This window comes from Nelumbo nucifera, chromosome 6 (genome assembly GCF_055504915.1).
Source record: "Nelumbo nucifera cultivar China Antique chromosome 6, China Antique-T2T, whole genome shotgun sequence".
Lineage (NCBI taxonomy): Eukaryota > Viridiplantae > Streptophyta > Magnoliopsida > Proteales > Nelumbonaceae > Nelumbo > Nelumbo nucifera.
In genome coordinates, this window is record NC_142654.1 from 9985982 (window position 1) to 10009948 (window position 23967).

Here is a 23967-nt window from a genome sequence, read left to right on the forward strand (position 1 = left end):
TATATTTAATGTTCTTCAGCACATCAGTGAAGGGTTTAAAATATCAATTATTACAAAGAATATCAGAAAACTCGTACAAATCCCCACGACAATAGCAAGGGTAAGGCTCAAATGACTATGACCAAGGTGTAAAAAGGAGAAAAATATATTGTGGTGACTTATATGAACAAAGTACTAGAGTACACTTTTAAAATTAAGAAATGCATGGAATGGATACAACAAAGAAAACCCATATAAAGTTCATCAATGCTTTGATAAATAATCAACTAATTTTTTGCTCAATTTTGTATTTAAATTTTTGGTTGATATGGAATAGTGTATAGGTCCGCATCACCAATAAAATCTAATATGATGCACCATTAAAGGCTGCATTCGGCATTCCGGACTTACCTCCTTTTTTTCTGTTAAAACGGAGATGAGTCCTTTATTAGGCTCAGTTTAAAAAGAGTACAAATACAAATTTGGAAAGGTAACAGAGAACCAGCCAACTAACTAGTTCTGTAGTGAATCTTTATATAACGAAGTTAAGGCTTGCTAATCCCATGACAAAAATACCACTGATATTGTTTGGAAAGGTAATTTATCCCACAAGACGAAATGGAGTGGAGATGGATTTGGGTGTGGATGTTATTCTTTTAAAATTTAAATTTTTAAATCGCGGCGAAGGAGATTTAACATGAAACAAAGAGTTAAATGGGCGGGAGGCATCCCAAGCATAACACATTGCCCAGATAGACAGTAGCTAGTCCCATCACTAGCTGCACCATTGTACATTTGAATAGTTAATACAACAAAACAAAGTAATACAAAAACCCCGGAAGGCAGGAACCCAGCACCTCGAGTTCACGATCCATCAGTAGAATCAATCTAGAGCTTAATCTATGTAAAAAGGTGTAGACTCAAAGCTTCCTATACTTCCCACGTACAGGGCTACACCGTTGACCACAGTTAATGATGTGTAGATGGAAGCAGCAACAACCCGCAGGAATTTGAACCAGAAAACCTTGAAAGGTTTTTTTCCCTGCAAGGGTGGGTGGTAACGATGATCTGGGGCCAGTTTAAGCTTTTTGAAGCTTTGAATAAGGTAAGCCAAATCGCTGGACAGTAGATTCATTCTGGTGTCTGGAACGATAAATGAAGGTCTGAAATAAACAGGAAGCGCAGCAGCGGATAAGCCACCACGACTTTCTATTTCTACTTAATAGCTTTAAAAGATGCAATATAACTGCAACTGCCTCAGTGTACACTCTTAATATTTTAAGTTCTTAACACAACAGCTCATCTCTTAAACTATGAGAGCTTGGTGAGCCCTCGTAGGCCTATTACCATGCCCATAGCATTCTACAAGGGGACCAAAACCAAAATGAAGCAAAAGCATATATTATATATTCAAAAAAAAACAAACAAACATCGTTTAGTCTAGTCTTCGAGCTCAATGATCTTTACGACTGAAGCATCCCCCACTTTCTGGCAAATGACAACACGATCATGAGACTTGATTACCCCAGAAGCCTTGCCATGATCAAGTGCAACCTTCAGGACCGACTCATTTGTAGCATTTGTTGATTCAGCCTGCATCATCAAAAGTAGGTGAGCTTGTTTCAGGTACCCAAAAATAGATGCATAATTTTAAGTTCTCTGAAATATTTTTTCATGGCAAATTTGCTTATTAGATCAATCGGAGGGAAGACTAGAATAGAATTTATATGCATCCTATAAACACCTCGTCCCCATCCGCACTTGTATTGCAATGGGCACTAAATCTGATGTATGCATAGAATTTTCAGTGGGCACTAAATACATGAACCAATTGATCTAAATAAAATATAAACTCACCGGATGTCGAGGATCTGCAAGCATGGGAAAGAGGCCTCTGACTATGAGCGATTGCCTCGCCTGCATGGTATTTAATTACAAATAACATTCATTATTAGCTCACAAGGAACTTCCTGAGATTGAACCAAAATACCAAGGTCGATAAACTACTTGAATGAAATAGAACATCTTGAACTTAAGAAAGTCCACTTAAATAGGCAAGAAATGATTTATCTATCAAAAAACCAAGAAATGATTTATCTATCAAAAAAAAAACAAGAAATGATTTTTATTAAATAGAGAAAAAAAAAAAATAGATTCTTATCTTTCCGATTCTGACCAAGGAATTGATAGATTTATCAGTTAAGTAATGAAAAGTCCAGCTAAATCTGAATTTCAAAAATAATTGGGATAAATCCTTGAACTTACTCCCAACTTATTGTCATCCTTACACCCCCTCTTAGATGACTGAGTCGTTAATAACAGAATTTATGCAGTCTAAAATGCCCTAAGACTAAACCATAACTCCTCTCCTGGTCTCATCGGTGTTGTAAACTCCAATTTGCACATTGTCTAAAATGCCCCTATAGACTAAACCATCAATTGGGTTTATGACTGAATTCTGCTGCGTTTGTTTCTGGCGTAAATACAAACCAGCATAAAACTCCACTCCCAGTCCATATTTGTCTGTGTTTGAATGGAGTGCAGTTTTACATCGAAGATGTAAACTCCACTCATGGTTGAGTGTTACATTGATAATCAATGTAAATACAACATAAATAAAATCGATGTAATTATTTACATTGATTATCACACTTTTCAAAGTTACAATGGTTCACTCATTTAAACCTATCGGTGTTGAACTCCATCGATCAATAAATATTTACACCAAAAACAAACGGAAGAGACTTGTTACTCTTCCATAAGCCTCTCCCAAAGAAATCCTACAATAAACCAACAATAATATTCTCACCCGCGATATAGTCTAACTCATTCAGGCATATAAGCTAGAATGGACAACTAGATACAAGTAATGTTTTCGCGATGCCCCTGGCCAAGGCTTTATCACTCCAGAGTCCAGACTCAAGGTTCAAAATATCTGGAAGGGGTGTATTGATATTTTGAGCCTTCCAGTTCTATGTTTTTAGTTTTTTTCAAGGTTGCATAGAATAATATTATTTATATATTTTTGGTTTATTAAAAAACAAGATTTCTGAAAAAAAGTTTTAAATAGGTTCTAAAAGATACTATACACAATACGAGCCTTCCTCTAGACCTTTGGGACTCAAGACTGGCAGAACAATCCAAGGCAGGCCCCATGCCGATGGCATGCTTGGTGAAAACCCCAGAAAAAGCCCAAATCAGTATCAGCTGTCAGTCATCCATTTAAGAGCTGGTCTGCTTCAGCCTTTTTGAATATCAACTGGAGAACTGCAAAGCAGCCGAACCAGCTTAGCTGAATCTTCAGCTCAGCCCTCCCAAACGGACCTCTATTGTTGATAAACTGAGGTATCCTGTTAAGGGGACCCAACAGAGATTAGTAGTTCAAGTAGACTTTTATTGCTGGGTGGTTACTGCAATTTTACTATGACTTAATTTAAGAATAGGACACAAGATTTGAAGATAAGTGACAGATAATAAATAACAAGAGGGTATTTTTGCCCACATGTAATTTCATGCAAGGCTAAATGAGGTCATTTTTTTATTTTTTGAAAATTTTTTGATATTCTACTGGTAACTGGCATTAGTCTTGTCCTGCCACATTAGCAGACAAGGTAGGCTACAGTCGAGCAAGAAAGGTAAGGGGAGGTTCAAGTATTTCTCACAAACCTCAGGGGAGGTTTGAAGTATTTACCCCAAGATAATTTGATTACTGATCATTTTTTGTAGTACACAAAAAGCATTGTATTTTTGCACATCCAATATACTGGAGATTAAACGGTGGTCATGGGGCTTTAAAGGTTTAATGTTCTCCAACAAGCTTAAAGTAGGAATGCAACCAACAAAATTTTAATTCAGCTAAGGCAGTCTCATAACATTTCATAGTAATGCAGTCGTAAATAATTAGGCTGGCCAAATACCTCAAAGGCACCAGTAAAACTCCATTTAAGTTGATTTGTTTTGAGGCGAGGGATGACAACTGATATAACAGGCATTGTTGGCCTATACTTTGCAATCAATCTGCATGAACAAGTACATTTAGATTGTCAGGTGAGCATACAAATAAAACACACAACTGCATATGATGATTAATTTCTCTAGTACAAGGCCCAGCTAAAACTAGCTACCCAAAGATCTTGTTGAAAACAAAGAGGAAAAGGGTTTTTTAATAGCGAGGGCAGTCAAAAATAATCATCAAATTTCCTTTAAATAGACAAACATTTACATTCTAACATTCGTCAGGATTCAGGAGATTACCTAGCAGCCCTTCCAGATGAAGTGAAACAAATAATAACAGAAGCCTTCACCTTAATTGCCGCACGTACCTAGATAAAGAGCATCAAACATTAGCATACCTCTCAAACAGAGCAACTTTTGATGCAGTGATCAATGATTAATGATTAATACTATACTACAAGTGAAATTCCAAATGAAATACCGCAGAAGAAGCAATGGATTCCAAGTGGGTCATTGGTTCTCCAACATATTTGACAGTCTTCTTGAAATATAGATCTTGGTTGAAAACCTTCTCTGCCTGCACGTTTAGCAATTTAACTATATAAGCAAGGGTACATGAACCTCTATAAAAGCCAGCTATAAAAGATCAATGGATATTGCCAACAGATGATAATATCATGATATATAAAGAATAGAAATCAAAAAGAGCGGGAAAACTTGTGACTAAAAGTTGGATTTTATGGTAATAGGCCAATCTCCGTTACACAATTAAAATCTAAAGATGTCTCAATTCCATGCGCAGGCACATGGAATCAAATGCAATCCCCGCTAAAACTAAAGAAACCAACAATGAAACACCATTTAAATGAGAAAAATGCAACCAAGGTTTTTCAGGCAAGATAGAAATACAGCTTTCCATCATTTCTAGAAGTCATTTTCTTCATCATTTATGTAACTTATTAACGAATAGAATGGCACTATATATATTCATGCAGGACATCTTACCCTTGTGGTCGTTTTTTTATCAGTGTAATCCTTGTGATCTTTGAGTTGCTTAGTTGGGGAAAGATGGCGTAGGGACTACCCTTCATGTTTTATTGTTCTTGGGGGGTGCAGGTGCACCATTTTTCCTTCTCCTATCTCTTTTCTTTCTCATTAATAAAATTGCTGAATCAGTTAATTATATAAAAAACTCTAGAAAATGCTGAGTAAGATAGCAGCCAATTAGCATCAATTGAAGATTTTCAACAGTAAGAAAACTAATTGAAGAAATTCAACGGTGCTCTTTAAGGTCAGATAAATCCAGCATAAATCTGGGTCCAACAGGAATAGGACCATCTGGCACCACAGTAATTCACTAGACCAGCACATAAAACACACCAGACATTAGCCTCTTGGAAAATATAAACTCTGATACAAGACTTGAAATGTTTTTTAACCAAATAAATATAAAGAATTGATATGACGAACACTTATCTGGTAAACCCATTCACCATATAAACCCGATACCCTCCCTGATCATGTATTAAAATTAAAAAACATTGTAACCTCAAGAGTTTCCCTAAGATAACAGCAGTGGCACCAGTATTTTTTCAACATGCCTTCACCAGACAAATTATAAGCTTTTGATGCTTGAGACTTGTTTTCAATCTTGTCATCAAGTGTCGCTTGATTTGCATTATTAATTTAAAAATTTTGAACAAAGGCACAACATTTGAAGCTCAAAAGCCTCAATCAGCTATCTTTTCCGGTTTGATGAAGAAACAATTAATTTCTCTAAACATAAAGAGAAAGCATGATGATGTCACAAGTACACAACTTTGAACTCAAACTATGAAAGGCACCTTCAGAGGAAATGATATATTCCAGTTTACATTTTTCAAAAGTATTTCTCAAGGAATATAGAACCAAGAAATGTATGAGACATTAACATGGTATGAGAAAGACAGCTTCTAAATCCAGACAAGTTTCAATGGTGAAAACAATAGAAGAGGCTTACCTCAGCACAAATTTTGCCAACAATGGATATGGTCTCAACAGGATATAAACCCCGCAGTGTCTCTGCACCTAGAAGAATTGCATCACTTCCTGCACCCATTCACAAGTGAAATAAGTATACATCTGCAGTACCAAATAGCTCATAGACATGTAACTTCAAAAAAAAGGATTTATGGACCATGGAAAAATATGAGGATCTTCCACTTGGAATATGACTTACCATCCAATACGGCATTTGCAACATCAGTAGCCTCAGCACGAGTTGGTCTCAGGTTATCAGTCATACTGTCCACAACTCGGGTAACAACTGCAGGTTTTCCAGCCATGTTGCACTTGTAGACAGCAGATTTTTGAAATAAGAAAACCTGATCACAATTCAGGAAGAACATGTATCATATCCAGGTTAGTTCCAATGGTTAGCATAGCAAATCACTAATACCAGGTGGTTAACCAACAACCAGTGTTCAATGGGTTGGCAGATTATATAGACAATAGCTCCTGAAATATTTTATTTTAAAATTGCACAGAGTTCAGAAAGCTGACCTTCTCAGGTGGGAGATCAATACCCAGATTACCACGAGAGAGGATAACACCATCAGCTTCACGTAGGATCTCATCAAAATGGGCTAAGCCCTGCAAGAATCGAAGAAAGGTTGCATACTCACATTGTCATACAAGCACTACCGTGAAGAAGATGGTCAAAACTAAATTAATTTAGAATGTACTAATAATAATAGTTTGGAAGCTTACCTCAACATTTTCAATCTTTGCAAAAATCTGAGTCTGACTAAGGTCACCCAATTTAGAAAGGTACTCACGAGCCTGCATCACAGCATCAAGCTCATTAACATATAAAATGACAACATCAAGAAAGAGAAACAAAAACCGGAGAGCTGCAAAAAAAAGGATTTTAATGAACAGGTAATTATATATATAATCCCAGAAGAATCCTTGGAAATAGATTACATATGCACATGCATATACATAAACCGTTACAAGGAAAATAATCTAAGCATGAATATTCACAAAAAGAGATCCTTACATGACGAACATCCTCTGCATGACGGGTATATGACAAAGACAGAAAATCAATATTGTTTCTGACACCCCATGTACTTATTACCTGAAATAATCAATGAAATATCATGAAACATAATGGACAAAAACCCATAGGCAAGCAGCAAAACACCATAACATTTAGTGCAAGAAGATTCAAATTTTAAAAGCACCTACTCGATCTGAAAATCACTGAACTAAGAGATTCATAATCACTAGATGAAAGTTCCTAAGTAATAAATCTTTCTTTTTTACATTCTAAAGGTATCAAATGTTTCATCATATCCACCCAACTCAAGAAACGCAACTTCTAATAGCCATACTATTGTTTAGCATTAAAAGAGGCATATTAATAGTTCTATAGTAGGAAAGATTATTGAAAAATAACTAAAACTTACTTCTTTATCTTTATCAGTCAAGGTGGGCAGGTCAATACGGATTTGAGAAACATGCAATGTGAACAATGACCCAGCCAATGTAGTAGAGTTCTTTATCATGCAAACCACATCTTCCCCCTTCAGTTCAGAAACCTACAATGAAAAACACAAGTTTACAAATTCAGATTAGTGTCATTTCCATTAGGCAAAATAATATCTTACTTGAACTTACATACTTCAGTGAACTACTTGCTCCTCCACCCAGGCTAATTGCCCCAACAGGTCACACCACCCAAGTTTTTCTGCTTTTCCACTTCTTTTTTCTCTGTTTTTTTTAGTCGGGAGTTGGAGACAAAAGGATTTTAAATTGGTATATACGCTAAACTTTGAAATGCTAGGACCCTTCATTTAGGTTCATAATATTTTTTGAAGCAGGCTAGGTCTACATGAGATACATGATTTGCAACTCAGGAATTTCAACAGATCAAAGGACCTTCAAATAACCCAGTCAACCTGATTTTTCTTGTAAAAGAACATTAATTAAATATTAATTAGATATATACAACAGAGCAAAGTCACTATCCTTTTCTATAGGCTGGCATAAGGCCCACTTAACCCAAAGAAAACCCTGCCCCTAAACAATAGATGTCAATATACCCCTTGTTTTGCCATGGTGTCAACTACATATTAGCTGACCTGTGGGTCCATACCACACGGCACCCGTCTAATATTCATTTCTTAACTGTTGTAAGGCTTACTTAATTGTTACTTTATAGCTGCTGTTAGTAGGCTGTCGATCAGTTACTTGTTTTTTCTTTTTCTTATTATTTTGATTCTAGGATGTGCCGCCAGGGGCATACTTGTAAATTCTGATTCTTTTATGAAGTTAATATAAATAGAAAACTGGCCTCTCTCTCTCTCTCTCTCCCCGATCTCCACAAATCATCACATGGTATCAGAGCAGTTTTTCTGGGTTGAAAAAGACCTACGATCCCTCCTGCCCACTCTTTAAAAGTTTTTGGACGTGGCAGTTCTGTGGAAACCCTAGCAGGTTTCTGGCGACTTTTGTGCAGAAACCCTAGCAGTTTTTTCTGGCGGCAACTTCTGTGATTTCTTTTTCTTGGTCGTCATACCAAGAAAACCCTAGTCAGAGAAGGGCGATGCTGATGCAGACCCCTCTGTTCGATGCTGTGAAGTCAAGTTCAGATTAGCACCTTCGTACAAGTGCTGAACAGGAGTGTTTTTTGTTTCAGTTTGTCTCGGCCTTCTTTGGCCGATGGTGTGTAGGGCTCATGCCTTGGTTATATAGTTATTTGTTTGGACGTTGGATGATTAGGCTATGTGAACTACAGTCAGACTGATTGTAATGTCTGTATCGGTGGTGCTGAACCGATTACCGGACTAGTTTAATGACTGGTTGTGTTGACTGAACCCTTTGTTCTTAGCAGTATTTTTTGTTCTCTTGCTCACATTCTAGGAGTAAACTCCCTGAGGGTTGGTATTCTGATTGTGGCTGTTGTGTTGTTGGGTGGTGTTTGGATTGTTTTTCAGTAGTATTCGATGGCAAGTTATGAATTAACTTCATCGGGGGCTACACCAACCCGCAGCACAGCGAGTATGGGAGGTGAAAACATGGTTTTTCCCATGCCAATTACCCCTTTAAATAGTCTAAACTACCTGGAGTGGGCTAAGAGTGTAAAACTCTATGTAACGGTAAGGGGTAAAGCTGGTTACATCAATGGAAGGGTGAAAGAACCCAAGGGTGAGACGGCTGAACATGATAGATGGGACCAAGAAAACAATATGGTGATGTCTTGGCTCCTTGCAGCCTTGGAACCTGATGTGAAAAAGAACTTTATGTGGGCAGACACCGCTAGTGAGATCTGGGAACAGGCCAGAACTACCTATTCTGAGCAAAGGCATTACGCCAAGGTTTACCAGTTGCAAGCTGAATCCTCAACATGTAAACAAGGAAACTGTAGCTTGTCTTCATACTATTCAGCCCTTACCTCCATATGGAAGGAATTGGACCATTATCAGGCCATAGAGTGGAAGCACGATGATGATGCTAAGGCCTACAGGAAGGTGGTCTCTCAACAATGGGTGTTTGCTTTCTTGTTGGGACTGAACCCTGTATATGAACCATTGAGGGTGCAGATCCTAGGAAGAAAAGAGTTGCCTACGATTCACGAGGTATACTCCCTTGTTCAATCTGAAAAATGCAGGCGGAATGTGATGGTTACAGCTGAGGGGGAGCAATAAGTTGCTTTGGCTGCAATGAATAATAACTCCACGAGAAAGAAAAGTGACCCTAAGAAGGCGGATGATAAAGATGAGTTGTTTTGTATCCACTATTGGCGTTCACGACATACACGTGACACTTGTTGGGACATCCACGGAAAACCCAAGTGGGCAGCAAAGAATCAAGAACAGGGTAAAGGTCATCAGAAGAAAATGAGCACAGGACATGTGGCAACCCAAGATACTCAAGTTGTCGGTAGTACCCCGGGACCACCCTAATAACAAGTCTGACCCCAAGGAGGATATAATGAATTCCTTCAAAGAGCACCTGGAATCTTATGGTAGGGCTTTGCGGCAAATGGACAGCTCAATCACTGGTACTCCCTCTACTTCATTTGCATCTACTTCAGGTAATATGGCTTCTGCATTCCATGTCACTCCTACAGATTCCCCTCTATCATTGACTCAGGGGCCTCCAACCACATGACCGATAAGACTAACTTGTTTTCAGTCTTCTAGACTTTTGTTAGGAAGGGATAGAGTGAGACTTGCAGATGGTTCTTTTTCATTCATTGCAGGCCAAGGATCGATATCCCTTCCCCATGGCCTTAACCTGAATTGTGTATGGCATGTCCCTCAGCTTCCTATAAATTTGCTTTCAATTAGTAGCATTACAAGCTCCTTGAACTGCTGCAGTGTGACATTTTTTGCTGACTCATGTGTTTAACTTCTGGGAGGGCGATTGGTAGAGGAAGCCTAGTGGATGGTCTCTACATTCTCGACAACAAAGTTGGTCTCTCAGTGTCATCCTCGGAGTCGCATAATCAGTCCAATAAGAGTCAATTTTTTTTGTGGCATAGTCGTTTAGGTCATGCTTCTTTCGAAATAATAAAATCCTTGTTTCCAGTTTTATTTAAGCCATGTTCAGTGTCAGAGTTCATGTGCCAAACAAGTCAGTTGAGCAAACAATGTAGAACAACTTTTCACTCAAGTAATAAAAGATCAAATGTTCATTTTCATGCTGTGTATTCTGATGTATGGGGGCCTACAAATGTAATCCCTGAGGGCGGATATAAGTACTTTATTACGTTGATCGATGATACTCTCGCTATACATGGGTAATTCCTATGCGTAGCAGAGACGAAGTTCCAAAGATAGTGAAAGACTTCCAGAGGATGGAGTTTACGCAGTTCTATGTTGAAATACAGATTTTCCAATCTAATAATGCAAAGGAATAATTACATGGGGAGCTCAACGAGTTATTTGCCTCCCACGAATCTATTCATAGGAGCTCATGCGCCAGAACACCACAACAAAATGGTGTTGCAGAAAGGAAAAACAGACACCTTCTTGAGGTAGCCCGCGGGATGATGTTACACATGAATGTCCCAAAAAGGTTTTGGGTGGATGCTATACTTGCAGCTGCATATGTCTTCAACCACATGCCCTCCAGAGTACTGAACTACATGGCCCCTCATCATTTATTGTACCCTCAGTCTCTTTATTTTCTATCCCCATGAGAGTCTTTGGTTGTCGGGCCTTTTTCCATGATTTGTCTCCATTCCGAGGTAAGTTAGACCCTTGGTCCATTCCTTATGTCTTTCTGGGGTACCCCTCCTCTCAAAAAGGGTATCGATGCTTTGATTCAGTTAGTCATAAATTTTTTGTCTATGGATGTATCCGTCTTTGAGTCCAAGCCATTCTTCCCTCCTCCTCAAGGGGAGAGTCGTAGTGTGGAAGAGAAGCAGATTCAGGTATCTCTTCCTTCTATTCCGGACCTTACTCCCTTCCGTGTCTTCCAACGTACACGTCAGAGAGATCAGCGGTGTGATAGAGATATGGAGCAGCCAAACACTGAGCAACTGACATCATCAGACTCCCAGGAGGTAAGTCCACCCCCTAACCCTACTCCTACTGTGGATGACCTTGACATTCCTATTGCCCAACGAAAGGGAGTCAGGTCTTGCACTACCAAACACACCATTACCCACTTTGTCTCCTATGACCACATTTCCCCCTCGTACCAAACCTTCCTATCGACAGTTAATTGCATCCCTGTTCCCAAGAATGTTGCAAAAGCCTTAAAATGCCCTGAATGGGTAGATGCCATGAAGGAGGAGATTAATGCGCTCCACAAAAATCAGACTTAGGAATTGGTGGATCTCCCAAAGGGGAAAGACCCCGTGGGGTGCAAATGGGTGTTCACGATTAAGCACAAGGCAGATGGAACAGTTGAAAGGTACAAAGCAAGATTAATAGCCAAAGGATACACAAGAGTATACGGGGTTGACTATGATGAGACTTTTGCCCCAGTGGCTAAGATGAACTCAATTAGCCTTCTCCTGTCCTTAGCCGCTAATCTTAACTGGGAATTGCATCAACTGGACATAAAGAATGGTTTCCTGAATGGTGACTTAGAAGAAGTATACATGGTTCAACCCCCTAGATTATGTGCCAAGGGGAGTGAAAATAAGGTGTGCAAGCTGCAAAAGTCTCTCTATGGCTTAAGACAATCTCCCAGAGCCTGGTTCAGTAAGTTTCACATGGCAGTTCAAGAAATGGGCTTCAAACAATGTCAGTCTGATCATACACTCTTTGTGAAGAGATGTCAAGAACGGGTTGTATTGATAGTGTATGTAGACAATATCATCATTATAGGAAGTTGGAGCTCAGAGATACAGAACTTGAAACAATTCCTTGCATCTAAATTTGAAGTGAAAGATCTAGGCCTCCTGAAGTATTTCCTTGGGATTGAAATTGCTCGCTCAGAAAAGGGTATCTTTGTCTCTCAAAGGAAATACACCCTTGATCTATTACGGGATACAGGTAAATTAGGTGCAAGGCCGGCAGATACTCCTATGGATGCGGACCACAAGCTAGGTGACTGTGTTGGTGAACCTTTGAAAGATGTGAAACAGTTACAAATGTTAGTGGGAAAGCTGATTTATATGTCCATGACCCGTCTAGACATTGCCTATTCCGTTGGGGTCCTGAGCCAGTTTATGCACTCTCCTAAGAAACCACACATGGAAGCAGCAAAGAGAGTCGTTAGATACTTGAAGAAATATCTAGGAATAGACCTATTATTCAGTAAACACAATCACTTAAAGGTGGAAGTCTTTACAGATGTTGATTGGGCATGAGTTGTGGATGATAGAAGTCCACTAGTGGGTATTGCACATTTGTGGGAGAAAATCTGGTGACCTGGAAAAGCAAGAAGCAAAGTGTGGTAGCAAGGTCAAGTGTTGAAGCTGAATATATAGTTATGGCACAGGGGTGGCTGAAGTCCTTTGGCTAAAGAATCTTCTAGGGGAGCTTGGAGTTGTTGTTCATAGTCCTATGTCCCTTTACTGTGACAACAAAGCTGCAATAAACATCGCCAGCAACCCAGTCCTACATGAAAGGACCAAGCACATTGAGGTGGATAAACACTTCATAAGGGAAAAATTGGAAAAAAAGGAAATTTGCATTCCTTATGTCAACTCCAAGGAACAACTTGCTGATGTCCTTACAAAGGGGCTTCAATGCTCGCAGCACAATAAGTTATGTGACAAGCTGGGCATGATAGACATATTCAACCCAACTTGAGGGGAAGTGTTGTAAGGCTTACTTAATTGTTATTTTATAGTTGTTGTTAGTAGGTTGTCGGTCAGTTACTTGTTTTTTTCTTTTTCTTATTATTTTGATTCTAGGATGTGCCACCAGGGGCATACTTGTAATTTCTGATTCTTTTATGAAGTTAATATAAATAGAAAACTGGCGGCAGCCAGAAACAGGCTTTTTCCTCTCAACCATACCTCTCTCTCTCTCTCTCTCGATCTCGATCTCGATCTCCACAAATCATCACATTAACCAACCTATCACCCGCATAGAATCCCCCTTATACCTGCTGCAATATTAATATGGTTGAGGGTCCTTGGCTACATGCCAATTTTAATCCCTGTATAACAGCTAGTAATTCTGCTCTAACCAAAGTTCCATCTCCCATTGGAACTAAAAAATATTCTAAAACAAGTTTCCCATACCCTCAACACCTGAAAGCCCCATATCTCCCACACTGCAAACCATCAAAATTAAGCTTACAATGCAAGTGATTGGAGCATTCCAAGTTGCCAAAATTACCCTTCTTGCTTGGCATTCAGACTAATTTGACATGCCTGATTATTTCAGTTAGTTTCCTTTCCAAGTTGGGCCAAGTATGCAAGGAATTTTGTGCTGAACAACTTCAGAACTTGATATAATCATTTAATAACCATGACCTTACCTCCAGCCAAACAGATGTTGTTTCACTTCCAGTGAACAGGTATTGACCAATAAAAATGGTGTCACCTCTCTTCACTGCCTGCACATCACCAAACATGCTTCAGCTTACAAGATGCAAAGTTCACTGGACAATATATAATATAATGAAATCAAGCGCAATCACAAAGGTATCAGCACGGAGTAAAAACTGGGACAGAAAAGTAAAACATGGTTCAGAAAATTTCGCTACCAAAAAGAAACACCATATGTCTTATCCAAACATAAAAATGGTGGTATTGAAATAATAGATCAACAAGATCATCATCTATATCAGTGTCCTACTTGCTCATGTGAATTATCAACATATCGAAATAATCTCAGTCACTCAATTAAACCCCATAAAACAGCTTTGGAACTCTTGCAAGCTTTTAAACTTTGCATTTGAGAATGGACTTTTAAAGCACCATCAATCCCAGGTAAGGATTTAATGAAGAAAAGTATATTTCAAGCAGGGTGAATGGTAAATAATTATATATTATCATGTAGAATCACAGTTTGATGATACGGCCTAAATGAAATACTTTCATAGTGGTAATATTTGATCATTTGCATTATGGCAAAGACCAAACAGAAATCATAAGTTGTATCATTTCTAAAATCCAGAAAGAATTCTCCACAAACACAAGGAAACCTGGAAGAAATTTGACAATCGAAAGAATACACTTGAGCTTAATGCCCTAATCCTGTTAGGTGCTATCATTGATATTATCTAACAGATATGACCGAGGATGTTCTTGTGATCCATAACAAGATAAAAGGTGCCCTGCCATGTTTATTACCTATGACAGCCCAGTAAAATTAATAGGCAATAATTGCTCCGAATTGTACAAATTAATAGGCAACAGCCATGTTAGGTGCCATCATTGATATTATCTAACAGATATGACCGAGGATGTTCTTGTATTGTACAAATATTCCATAACAAGATAAAAGGTGCCCTGCCATGTTTATTACCTTTGACAGCCCAGTAAAATTAATAGGCAATAGCTCCGAAGTGGCTTCCTTTTCCTGATCAGGTGTTAGAGTAACATAGGCATTCTCTTGAAGCAAAATGGATTTCTCACTCTTATTAACGACCTGCAACTCTGGGCCCACAGTGTCGAGCATGACCTAAAAAAGGAAAAGATATCTTCATGCTAAATTTCCGTTTTTATCTGAACAAGACAAGAAATCAAAACAACAAAAGCATAGTTCACAAAAGTTTCAAATGTTAACCTAACCGGCATAGTTGTCAAGGCACTACCTACACACCCTTGGTTGGGTGCCTCACCTGAACACCTTGATAGCTTGACTTGTTACAACAAAGCACCCACCTAGGCGCCAAAAATGACAAGGCAGGATCATTCATATTGCTACATCTTACCAATATGAATGTTTATAAATTCTATTATATGTTGCATATTGTCTTCATTAAAGCTCCGAGAGTTTGCGTAGGGAAAAAGAAAGAATAGAAGTGAAAAAGGAGTCTTGTTCCTACTCTCTCTCTCTCTCTTCACACACACACACACATTAAATAAAACAGCTGCTCCACCATTGTTCCTTTTTCTTTTTAAATTTACTCTCTATCTTAAATTTTATCATATAAAATTATAGTCGTTCTCTAGTATCTAATTATATGAGAAAGCGTGTTATTAGATATTTCTTGCATTAGAACTAATTTTCAAATTATTGAAAAATAGCATATTTAAAATACTATTCTCCCAGATATAACGAATGTGTTTTGAAAGGAAATTTAATGCTCTCAATAAAGAGAACTGGTATTTTTCTTTTAACATGCATGCTGAATGGTAATGAAATATAAAGGAACCAACCAAAATTTAGTTTTTATATTATTATCGCCTAGACGCCTTGACAACCATGCTAACCGGCCCGGCAAACACCGACACGTTTAACGCGTGGGAGCCGTTATAACTGAGCTAAGTAGAGTTTGTGCGGCAAAAAGAAGACAAGTAGAGTTTGGGATAAGACAACTTACAGCGCAGAGCTTCTTTGTACTTTTGACAGCCATCTTCAGATTTTCCAAAGTCTCTTGGTGATAGTCGATGTCTCCCCATGAAAAATCAAAACGCGCCACTGGCACAAAGAGAAAACAAATATCACTACTACACCAACGAACCAGATCGAAGATTAAAAACAAAACATTTTCTTCTACTAAAAACAAGTAAGAGTCTATTCTCTAAGGAACAGAAGTACATAATCAAAAAGATCTAAAATATTGTATACCAGACATCCCCGCCTTAAGGCATCCAGAAATAATTTCCACAGGTCGCGACTTCGAACCGAGAGTCCCAACAATCTTCGTCATTGCAGGGAAGAAAGTCTGAAAAAAAAAAAAAAAAAAAACATAATAAATCACAAATCGAGGCCAAATAAAGACGCAAACCCTAAACAATCACCCTACGCCTCCCGCCTACATAAAACAATTTAACTCAACATCTCAGTAGCAAGAAGCGATCTGGAACAAAGTAAAAAGTTATTCCTTTCCTCAATCAAAATAACACTCAGAGAATGGAGGTTGCAAAAGCGAATAACAAACAAAGAAATAACAGAAAAAAAAAAAAAAAACAGGTGAGATCTGTGGATTACTACTTACTGGTTTGGATGGCTCGAGAATGGAAGCCATCCTAATTGGTTCTTCGAGGAGCAAGTTAGTCGACTGCATTTTCGATTAACAATAGAGATCCGAGAAAGAACAGAAGAAACACAAACAGAACTGAAGCCTGATTTCTTCGATCGAAGGAGGTCGCCTTCGGACCAGAAAGGGATTAACAGAGCGCGAGACTGGTCTTCACCCAAAATTTCCTCTGAGCTCGGATCCTGTCACCCCTTCTTACATATATGGTTCAGGAAAACCGGGATTCCACGGCACATTCCAGTCTTTCCAGAAGCCAGGAAGGATTTTTCGAGTTCTGAATTTTGACAAGCAACAAATTCTTTTCTAATTTACGAAGTTCTCGTGTTCTCGTCACTCGTTTTCTTTTTATCGGGATAAATTAAAATTGGTTGTGTTTCAGTAAAACAATTTTACGTGGCAGACCGCACCGACCATCTGCGCCAGGTGGAATCATCATAAAATAGCCACGTGGCCCATGCACGACGTGGCACTGGTTTACAGTTGAATTATGCCACGTTACTGTAGTTGAATAAAATCGCATGTCTGTCAATCAGGACCGTAGATCTAAGCTAGAACTAATTTAAGCCTTCCAATTAATTGGGTACGTGTAAGCCCCATCAGATTGTATATTTCTATTTCTCCTTCGTGACCTTCTCGCGATAAAGAGAAAGAAAGAAAAGGAAAAAAATATCTTTTCTATCGTGGTTCGCATGTACGATAGGCCGCATTCAAGGATATTAGCTGCCAGTGCTAGCTAGCTTTTTCTCTCATTCCCATGAGACAATCGACGATATTTATGCAGACCCATGGGCCGTGACCCATGAAATTATGTCTCGTGGGTTCAAAACCAATGGGCATGCTGATGGCTCGGCTCCCCTAGTTTTTAGATTCGAGGTTTTCTCACACGGTTTCCCGCTCCAAAACCGGTGATTCCACATTTCCACCGTGTGATCAAGACCAATGCGGAGTAGGACTCACGTGGACTGAACCCAGCCCACCATCTGAATGACCCCTGATAGATCAGACGGTCATTAGTAGGCCCGGCGCAGGAATTGTTGACTTATCGGTGAGCGCGACCCACGAAAGACATGCCATGCCCGTGGGTCGTGGCGCACGCGTGATGCTACATTGATTCCATTTACAGGTTATGATATCACGTGATGTGCTTCGTGCCATCTCCCATCTTGTATGTCAATGTCGATTAAATGATGATCCCATCCATGCAACGGATGCAAATTTGGATGATGCGGACGATACTGTTTGTGGTGGTTAGGTAGGCGAGGAGATGCTCTTGAAGTTTCGCACCAAATCACAGCTCCAAATTCTACTCTGCGGTCTGACTCATCGGTCAGACACTCAGACCTTTAGTTGTGCGGTGCGACTCATACGAAAAAAGAAAAAAAGAGTGGTGGGGTAGGAATAGACACGTGTCGTTTGTTTAGGGAATCCAGTGGGCCCTGCAGATCAATTTTGACCATTTAATTTGATTAAAATTTTCTTCTCTCTGCATTATCTTTTATTTTTTGGTAAAGTCTCTCTGCATTAATTGGGTAAATAGAAGGCAGGTTTTTGTTAAGGGGGTTAGAGACAAGGTAGTTTTGGGACAATGGAAGGTGGATTTGTGGTAATCCCCTCCCACAGATTCTTCCGACTTTGCGTTGTTCCAACTTCCAACTTTTCATGCTAGGAAATTTCAGGAACAATCAAAAGGTTACAGAAGGATATTCCACAAAATATTTAGTCATCTAAACCCATAGGTTAGCCATTTTGTCGTTTTGTTATTAGCAGCTTAAAAAGATTTGATAAATTCCCATGGAGAATCAAGACCAATGTTTTTAAAACCAAATTTGATCGGATGGTCGGACCTGAAAAATTGGGAATCAATTATTGGTTTTGTTTTATTTAAAATTGTTATTTGGTCAAAAATTGTTGATTTAGTCAACGAATTGCTAACTCAAGTGATCAAACCATCAAATCATTTGACATGGGAATATTTTTTGCAGTTTTTTGGGTTTTTTTATTTTTATTTTTTGTCAGAACCGACCATTCATTTGGACCAATAGTTGAACCATTCAACCTAGGAATCAGACCTCGGAATGGTTTTGTCCGGTCCAGTTTTAAAAACCTTGAGCAAGACAGCTATTGGGGAGTAGGGGTGTTGGCCTAAGTTAGCGTTTTATATTATTTCGAGTTTAAGCTTTGGAATCATTTCCATTTGAGATTTTGACAAAAGCCCAACCAAGCACGCTTAAGAGGGCATTCGGTAGTGTGTTCATCTCGTGGATGGACCATTTCGGTCCATGCCACGGGATGAAATCACTGTTCAGTTCGTTGTGGATAGGACCGGTCCATACTATCTCATGGACCAGCCCTATCCACACCCCAAATTCTCGTCAATGGCATTTTATCGTGGATGGAGTCGATCCACGATTTGCTTTTGCTATCATGCTTCACGCACACTCTCCAAACTCTACATTCTTTTACCGTTGAAAGTCTCCTCTGCTGAAGTGCTCCACCAAAGGTCTCCACCACTGGAAGATATCCATTGTGCTCTGCCAAAGGTTTCCACCAAAGCTCTCCTCCGTCCAAGCTCTTCACCGCTCCGCTGGTATGTGAAACTCGAACAGAGATTTGTTAGAACTACCTTTCCTTCCACAATCTTGCAATGCAAAACAAGCAATGGTTTTCTAATGCATATGGCTCTAGAGTCTATAGTTTGCATGATATTCCCTCATAGTTGTCTCTATCAGATTGATCTGGAGGATCATGACGTTTTGCTTTCTCGCATATGTGGATATGCTTGTTAAGATGTGGACTCATTTGCAAAAGTTGTTTGGTGTGGGATAATAAGAAACCAACCACCTAAACCTCTATGGAGAAACTACTAATTTTTTACAATAGATGATGGGGAAGCCATCCAGAAGAAACTGGAATAGCATAGGTGGATGATCGCATGAACTATTGACTTTTCATGCAAACCTAATTCGTTCATAATGATTTAACTTTGCATAGGCTTTTCTAATCTATATTTTGTCTGTAATTATTGAAAAAAAAAAAAAACAAAGTGCCCATCTAAGTTCATTCTTACTGATGGGTATTCTATTTGTCGTACAGAGTGCCTATGAAAAGCCCAAAGCCCGACCCCAAAGGTCCCTAGAAAGAAAATCCACTTTTCATATGGAGTATACATAAGCACACACAGATAGTCTGTTTTTCATACACTTTTGGTGCCATCAAATCCCAAAGGTCCCTAGAAAGAAAATCTTGAAGTCCCCAATCCCAGTCAATATGGTCATGCAAGAGATATGCAGGTTGTGATAGTGAAAAGAGCTCACTGAAATGCATTTGCTGTGATTTTGAGGATTCGGATATGAGATAGCTAGATGTTCAGGCTGTTGGATTTGCATTTGCTGTGATTTTGATGATTCAGATATGAGATAGCTAAGATGTTCAGGCTGTTGGGTTTGCATTTGCTGTGATTTTGAGGATTCAAATCATTTTAGAGACACTGATTTTATGGCTTTGCTTGTGCATTGGTCTTAACGACTATACAATTTTAGTACTATATTATATGCATAGATATCATGTTGATGGTAAGCAGACCTGTGAATCTGTGACCATGCTACCAAATGGTACTTCCCTTCATCATCTGTAGCACTCCATGAGAAATAACACCAGGGCTTGGTTCATTATCCTAATTTGCAATATCAATAGGTTTCCTAGGAACCCAAGGATTATATTTTTATCCCCAAAGCCAGTTTTAGAATTTTCAGATTCTAGTAGCAAGGCTCGTGGAAAGGGAGAGTATGCCCTTCCCATGTGTCAAGTTGAATAAATAAATGCAGCCTAAACCACAGAGATCAACCTGTACCTTTGATTTGATGGAAGGAACTGATACAAAATCTCTTTGCAAGCTTTAACTCAATCCCATTTTATAAACTCAACCTAAATGCCAAGTCTTTGGCTTCTTTTCTGTGTAGAAATATAAACTGAATTATTTTAATTTTAGAAGAATGTCAAAAACTATTATTTCTTTATGTTCTTTTGCCTTTAAAGAAAAATTATAAGGATCTCTGATTTTTTTTCATAAAAAATGAGAATAAAATTTTTTGATGAATGCTGATGATAATTGCGTTCCACTGTAATTGATGGAAGAAAAAGTTAGGTTCAACATGGATGTTACCTATGATGGGGAAAATCCTCTCATAGCAGAATGTTTGCTTACTGCCTTTGACTTTTCTGGACCTTTTTTTCTGTTGGAGCTGCTTCCAGCACACCATATGTGGACCTCTGCTCCAGTTATTCATTTTAGTCAATTATAAGTTTGATTAATATTAATATAAGTTCAATCGATATTGAGTTTTTTATCAGCAACATAAAAAAAAATGATCTAAGGTATGAGATGGAATAGAAATCCTAGATCATCGAAAAAGTCTGGAGTTAGGGAACAATACAGACATAGCAGATGCTACGTTGAATTACCCTTCTTTTTTGGTGTCTATTGATTTTTATTTTTTTGGGTTTCTGTCAATTTATATTGAATTCCTGCAAGTTTCTTTTGATTACTGGGATTTGTGCAGGTTGGATTTTCTCTTTTCATGGTACCACTTGTGCAATCAAATTTTCACTTTTCATGGAACCCATTCATTTACAAATGAGAATGTTATTCCTTGAGAGAAGTAAAATAGTGTGAAACAAGACCCAGCATGCCTCATTGTCAATATTCTAAAAATTGGTTCATAATAGACAATCGTTCATCCACCCTTCTTTTTTATTGTTTGTACTGCTGTCAGCTTGGGTTTGATTGCAATCAACCATATATGTTCAAAGAATTGCCAAACTTTTCTTATTTCCCTCTTTTGTTGCCATTATAAATTGTTAAATTTAGGATATCCTTGGGCTTTGTTCATTGGATTTTTCATATATGTTCAAAGTATTTTCTTCTTTGAACATAAACTTTTCTTATTTCAGCTAGGAGTTCTTTCACCTTTATTTGTGTAAATCTAAGGACAGCATTCTTTATGGATGACTTGGGAACCCTAGGGTCTTCATTGATAAGAAGAAATGGGGGAATCACCTAAATTCATTTCAGTGGGTAGATGAATTAATTGAACATGATGCTTAGGTAGCCCCACGTAGAGATTATACGGCCCATCATTAACACGTAAGACTTCATCTCGTACGAAGGCATACCGAATTCCACAAGTTGGATATTATGTTGCTTGCATGTTGTGGGTGCAACATACTTTGCACTATTCTTCTTTCCTTTCTTATAATTGTTGTTTTATTATTTTTTGTTTAAGTACTAATTGTAATATTGGTGGTTTATCCATGCACCATTCCAGTAAACCAATTGACCAATATTTTGATGTTATATATGCTTGCCTTACAACTAGTATGGGAACCAATGAATTATTAGTTTACATGAATAGTTTGATGTTATGCTTATCTTGCAATAATTTATTATTTAGTTTGTTTAAATATTATTTTTAATATTTTATCAATAAAATATTAATTTATTACAATTTTTGTTGAAATTAATATTTTTAGTTAATATTCATTGATTGAATCATTTTTTCAATTTATATGTATCATATAAATTATAAAAATTAGACATTTATGATCGATTGTATAGATTATTTTATAAATTGTATATGAGATACATGGAATCAAAAAGTGTGGTGTGGACTGGTCCTGTCCACAATTCAAAATAGTTGTGGTCTGTGGTCTGTGGTGTGGTGTGTGCCACAGGGTGTGGTGTGGATCGGTCCATGCCACCAAATTTCTCGACCACACTACAAAACACCCCCTAAGTTGAAGTATTGTTGTGTTTTTTGATTGATTAATATATCTTATCTTATCTTATAAAGCGAAAGGGGTGCTTTCTCCTTTCACTAATTCAAATCTTATTATAATACACTATAATTTATTTTAGATCAATGAATTGCATGTGAATAATCCCAATGAAAAAAAAAAGAGATATATTTTTCATTGCATAAGAGACAAGTGTCAATATTTATCTTTGTCTCTTCCCTCTAACAATCTAACCACTTATCTCTTTTTGCTTTTCCTTCTTCTACCTGTCTTCCCACTCCCCCTATCTACCTTATTGTTCTCATTGTCCCATCTTTCTACTTCTCTATGTCCCTCTTTTCCTCTCTCACTCCCACGATTCAGTTTTAAGTGAACAAGATGACTTGTAGAAAGCGTGAAGTTAGATGAATAAGCAAAACTCGTAGAGGTGATGAACAGTAAAGGTGATGCAAAGTGGTATGAGAATCAATATGCTATGCAGATATGATATTGAAGATAAAAAACGATACAAAAAATATTAAAAACAAAATATAATTCTCACTTACAGAAAGATGATGAAAATACTTTGAATACATCACACTCTTACAAACACTCAGAAGGAAAGTTACAAATCTTACAAACACTTAGAAAAACACTCAAAGAATAAGACTATTGGTCTTGTCTTTGGTACTCGAAGTTGTTGCACCCAAAAAAGTTGCACCTTTGAGAACTAGGGGAAGGGTTTCTTTTATAGAGGTTGTTGAGGATTCTAGAGAAAAGCAGAGAGGAGTCGCTTTATTCAAGCTTATCCTGAAGGCCTTTATGATTAAGATTCCTTTTGGACTTTTCTTTTGAGCATCTAAATAATTGAGATGCTTTCTTATATTTTATTTTGTCCTATTAGGACCAGTCGGAGATGCCTTCTCATTAGTGGGTTACTTTTTACTATTGACGATAAGAAATAATCTCTTAATAGTACTTTCTTCAATAATTGACCTTAGTGTGGGCTCAGAGACCGGATGCTTTATGTTTCCACATCCTTCGAGATTTCCCTACTTGTTTTTTCATCTTTTCTACAAAATGAAGAGAAATCTCTTCCAACTCAAGTTGGTTCAGTTATGGGAATTTGCTACGAAGTTTATCCATATGAGACTCAAAGAGAGCTTGGAAGATTTTGTCTTCTTCTGTAGATGGCTTCAAGGTTGTCGAGTGATCAAATTTGTCCCACCATTTGATCTCAATAATTCTATCAATCGCTGGAGGCATCCATGAAACATCCAAATGATAACACCATTTCAGAATCCATGGGAGCCGAAAAGTTTTGAAGAATTCAAAATGTTTAATATGGACGAATTCTATATAAGATATTCATTTCCTAAAAGTTCTATACTTGTCTATAAGCTCTTACCAAGGAAAGATATCATCTTATGCTCCCCAAGAAATCAACCAAACATAGGCCCAATCTGGATATGAACCTTGAAAATCTCTGGAAAACCTAATGAACTAAGAGTGTCTGAAAATGAAGTTTTGAAGTAAAAAAACCTTATACCAAGCATCTTGGTAATCCCAGTAATTGAACATCCTAGGTTTAGAGATAAATTTGGACTTATTGGAATCGCCCCAAGCTACTTTTGTCAAAAATTTTACTATCAC

The 23967-nt window shown here is 38.0% G+C and overlaps 1 protein-coding gene and 1 long non-coding RNA gene across 3 annotated transcripts; both read right to left on the minus strand.

Annotated features, from left to right (window-relative positions):
- Window positions 1-1143: 1143 nt before the first annotated feature.
- LOC104587381 (pyruvate kinase 1, cytosolic-like) lies at window positions 1144-16874 on the minus strand. Its single transcript, XM_010244969.3, has 16 exons — window positions 16501-16874; window positions 16131-16227; window positions 15883-15980; window positions 14862-15017; window positions 13870-13947; window positions 7386-7517; window positions 6974-7054; window positions 6682-6753; window positions 6475-6564; window positions 6152-6296; window positions 5933-6021; window positions 4415-4510; window positions 4234-4301; window positions 3897-3996; window positions 1837-1896; window positions 1144-1572 (listed from the first exon to the last, which is right to left on the minus strand). The coding sequence occupies exons 1-16, from the start codon at window positions 16567-16569 to the stop codon at window positions 1420-1422; spliced, it is 1584 nt and encodes a 527-aa protein (XP_010243271.1). The 5' UTR covers window positions 16570-16874; the 3' UTR covers window positions 1144-1419.
- Window positions 16875-18992: 2118 nt separating this feature from the next.
- On the minus strand, window positions 18993-23019 carry LOC148790599 (uncharacterized). 2 transcript variants are annotated; one of them, XR_016077448.1, is made up of 3 exons: window positions 22881-23019; window positions 20705-20811; window positions 18993-19126 (listed from the first exon to the last, which is right to left on the minus strand). It is a non-coding gene; the product is annotated as an uncharacterized LOC148790599 (long non-coding RNA). The 2 variants fall into 2 exon arrangements; XR_016077449.1 differs by lacking the exon at window positions 18993-19126 and adding an exon at window positions 20355-20493.
- Between the last annotated feature and the right edge of the window lie 948 nt (window positions 23020-23967).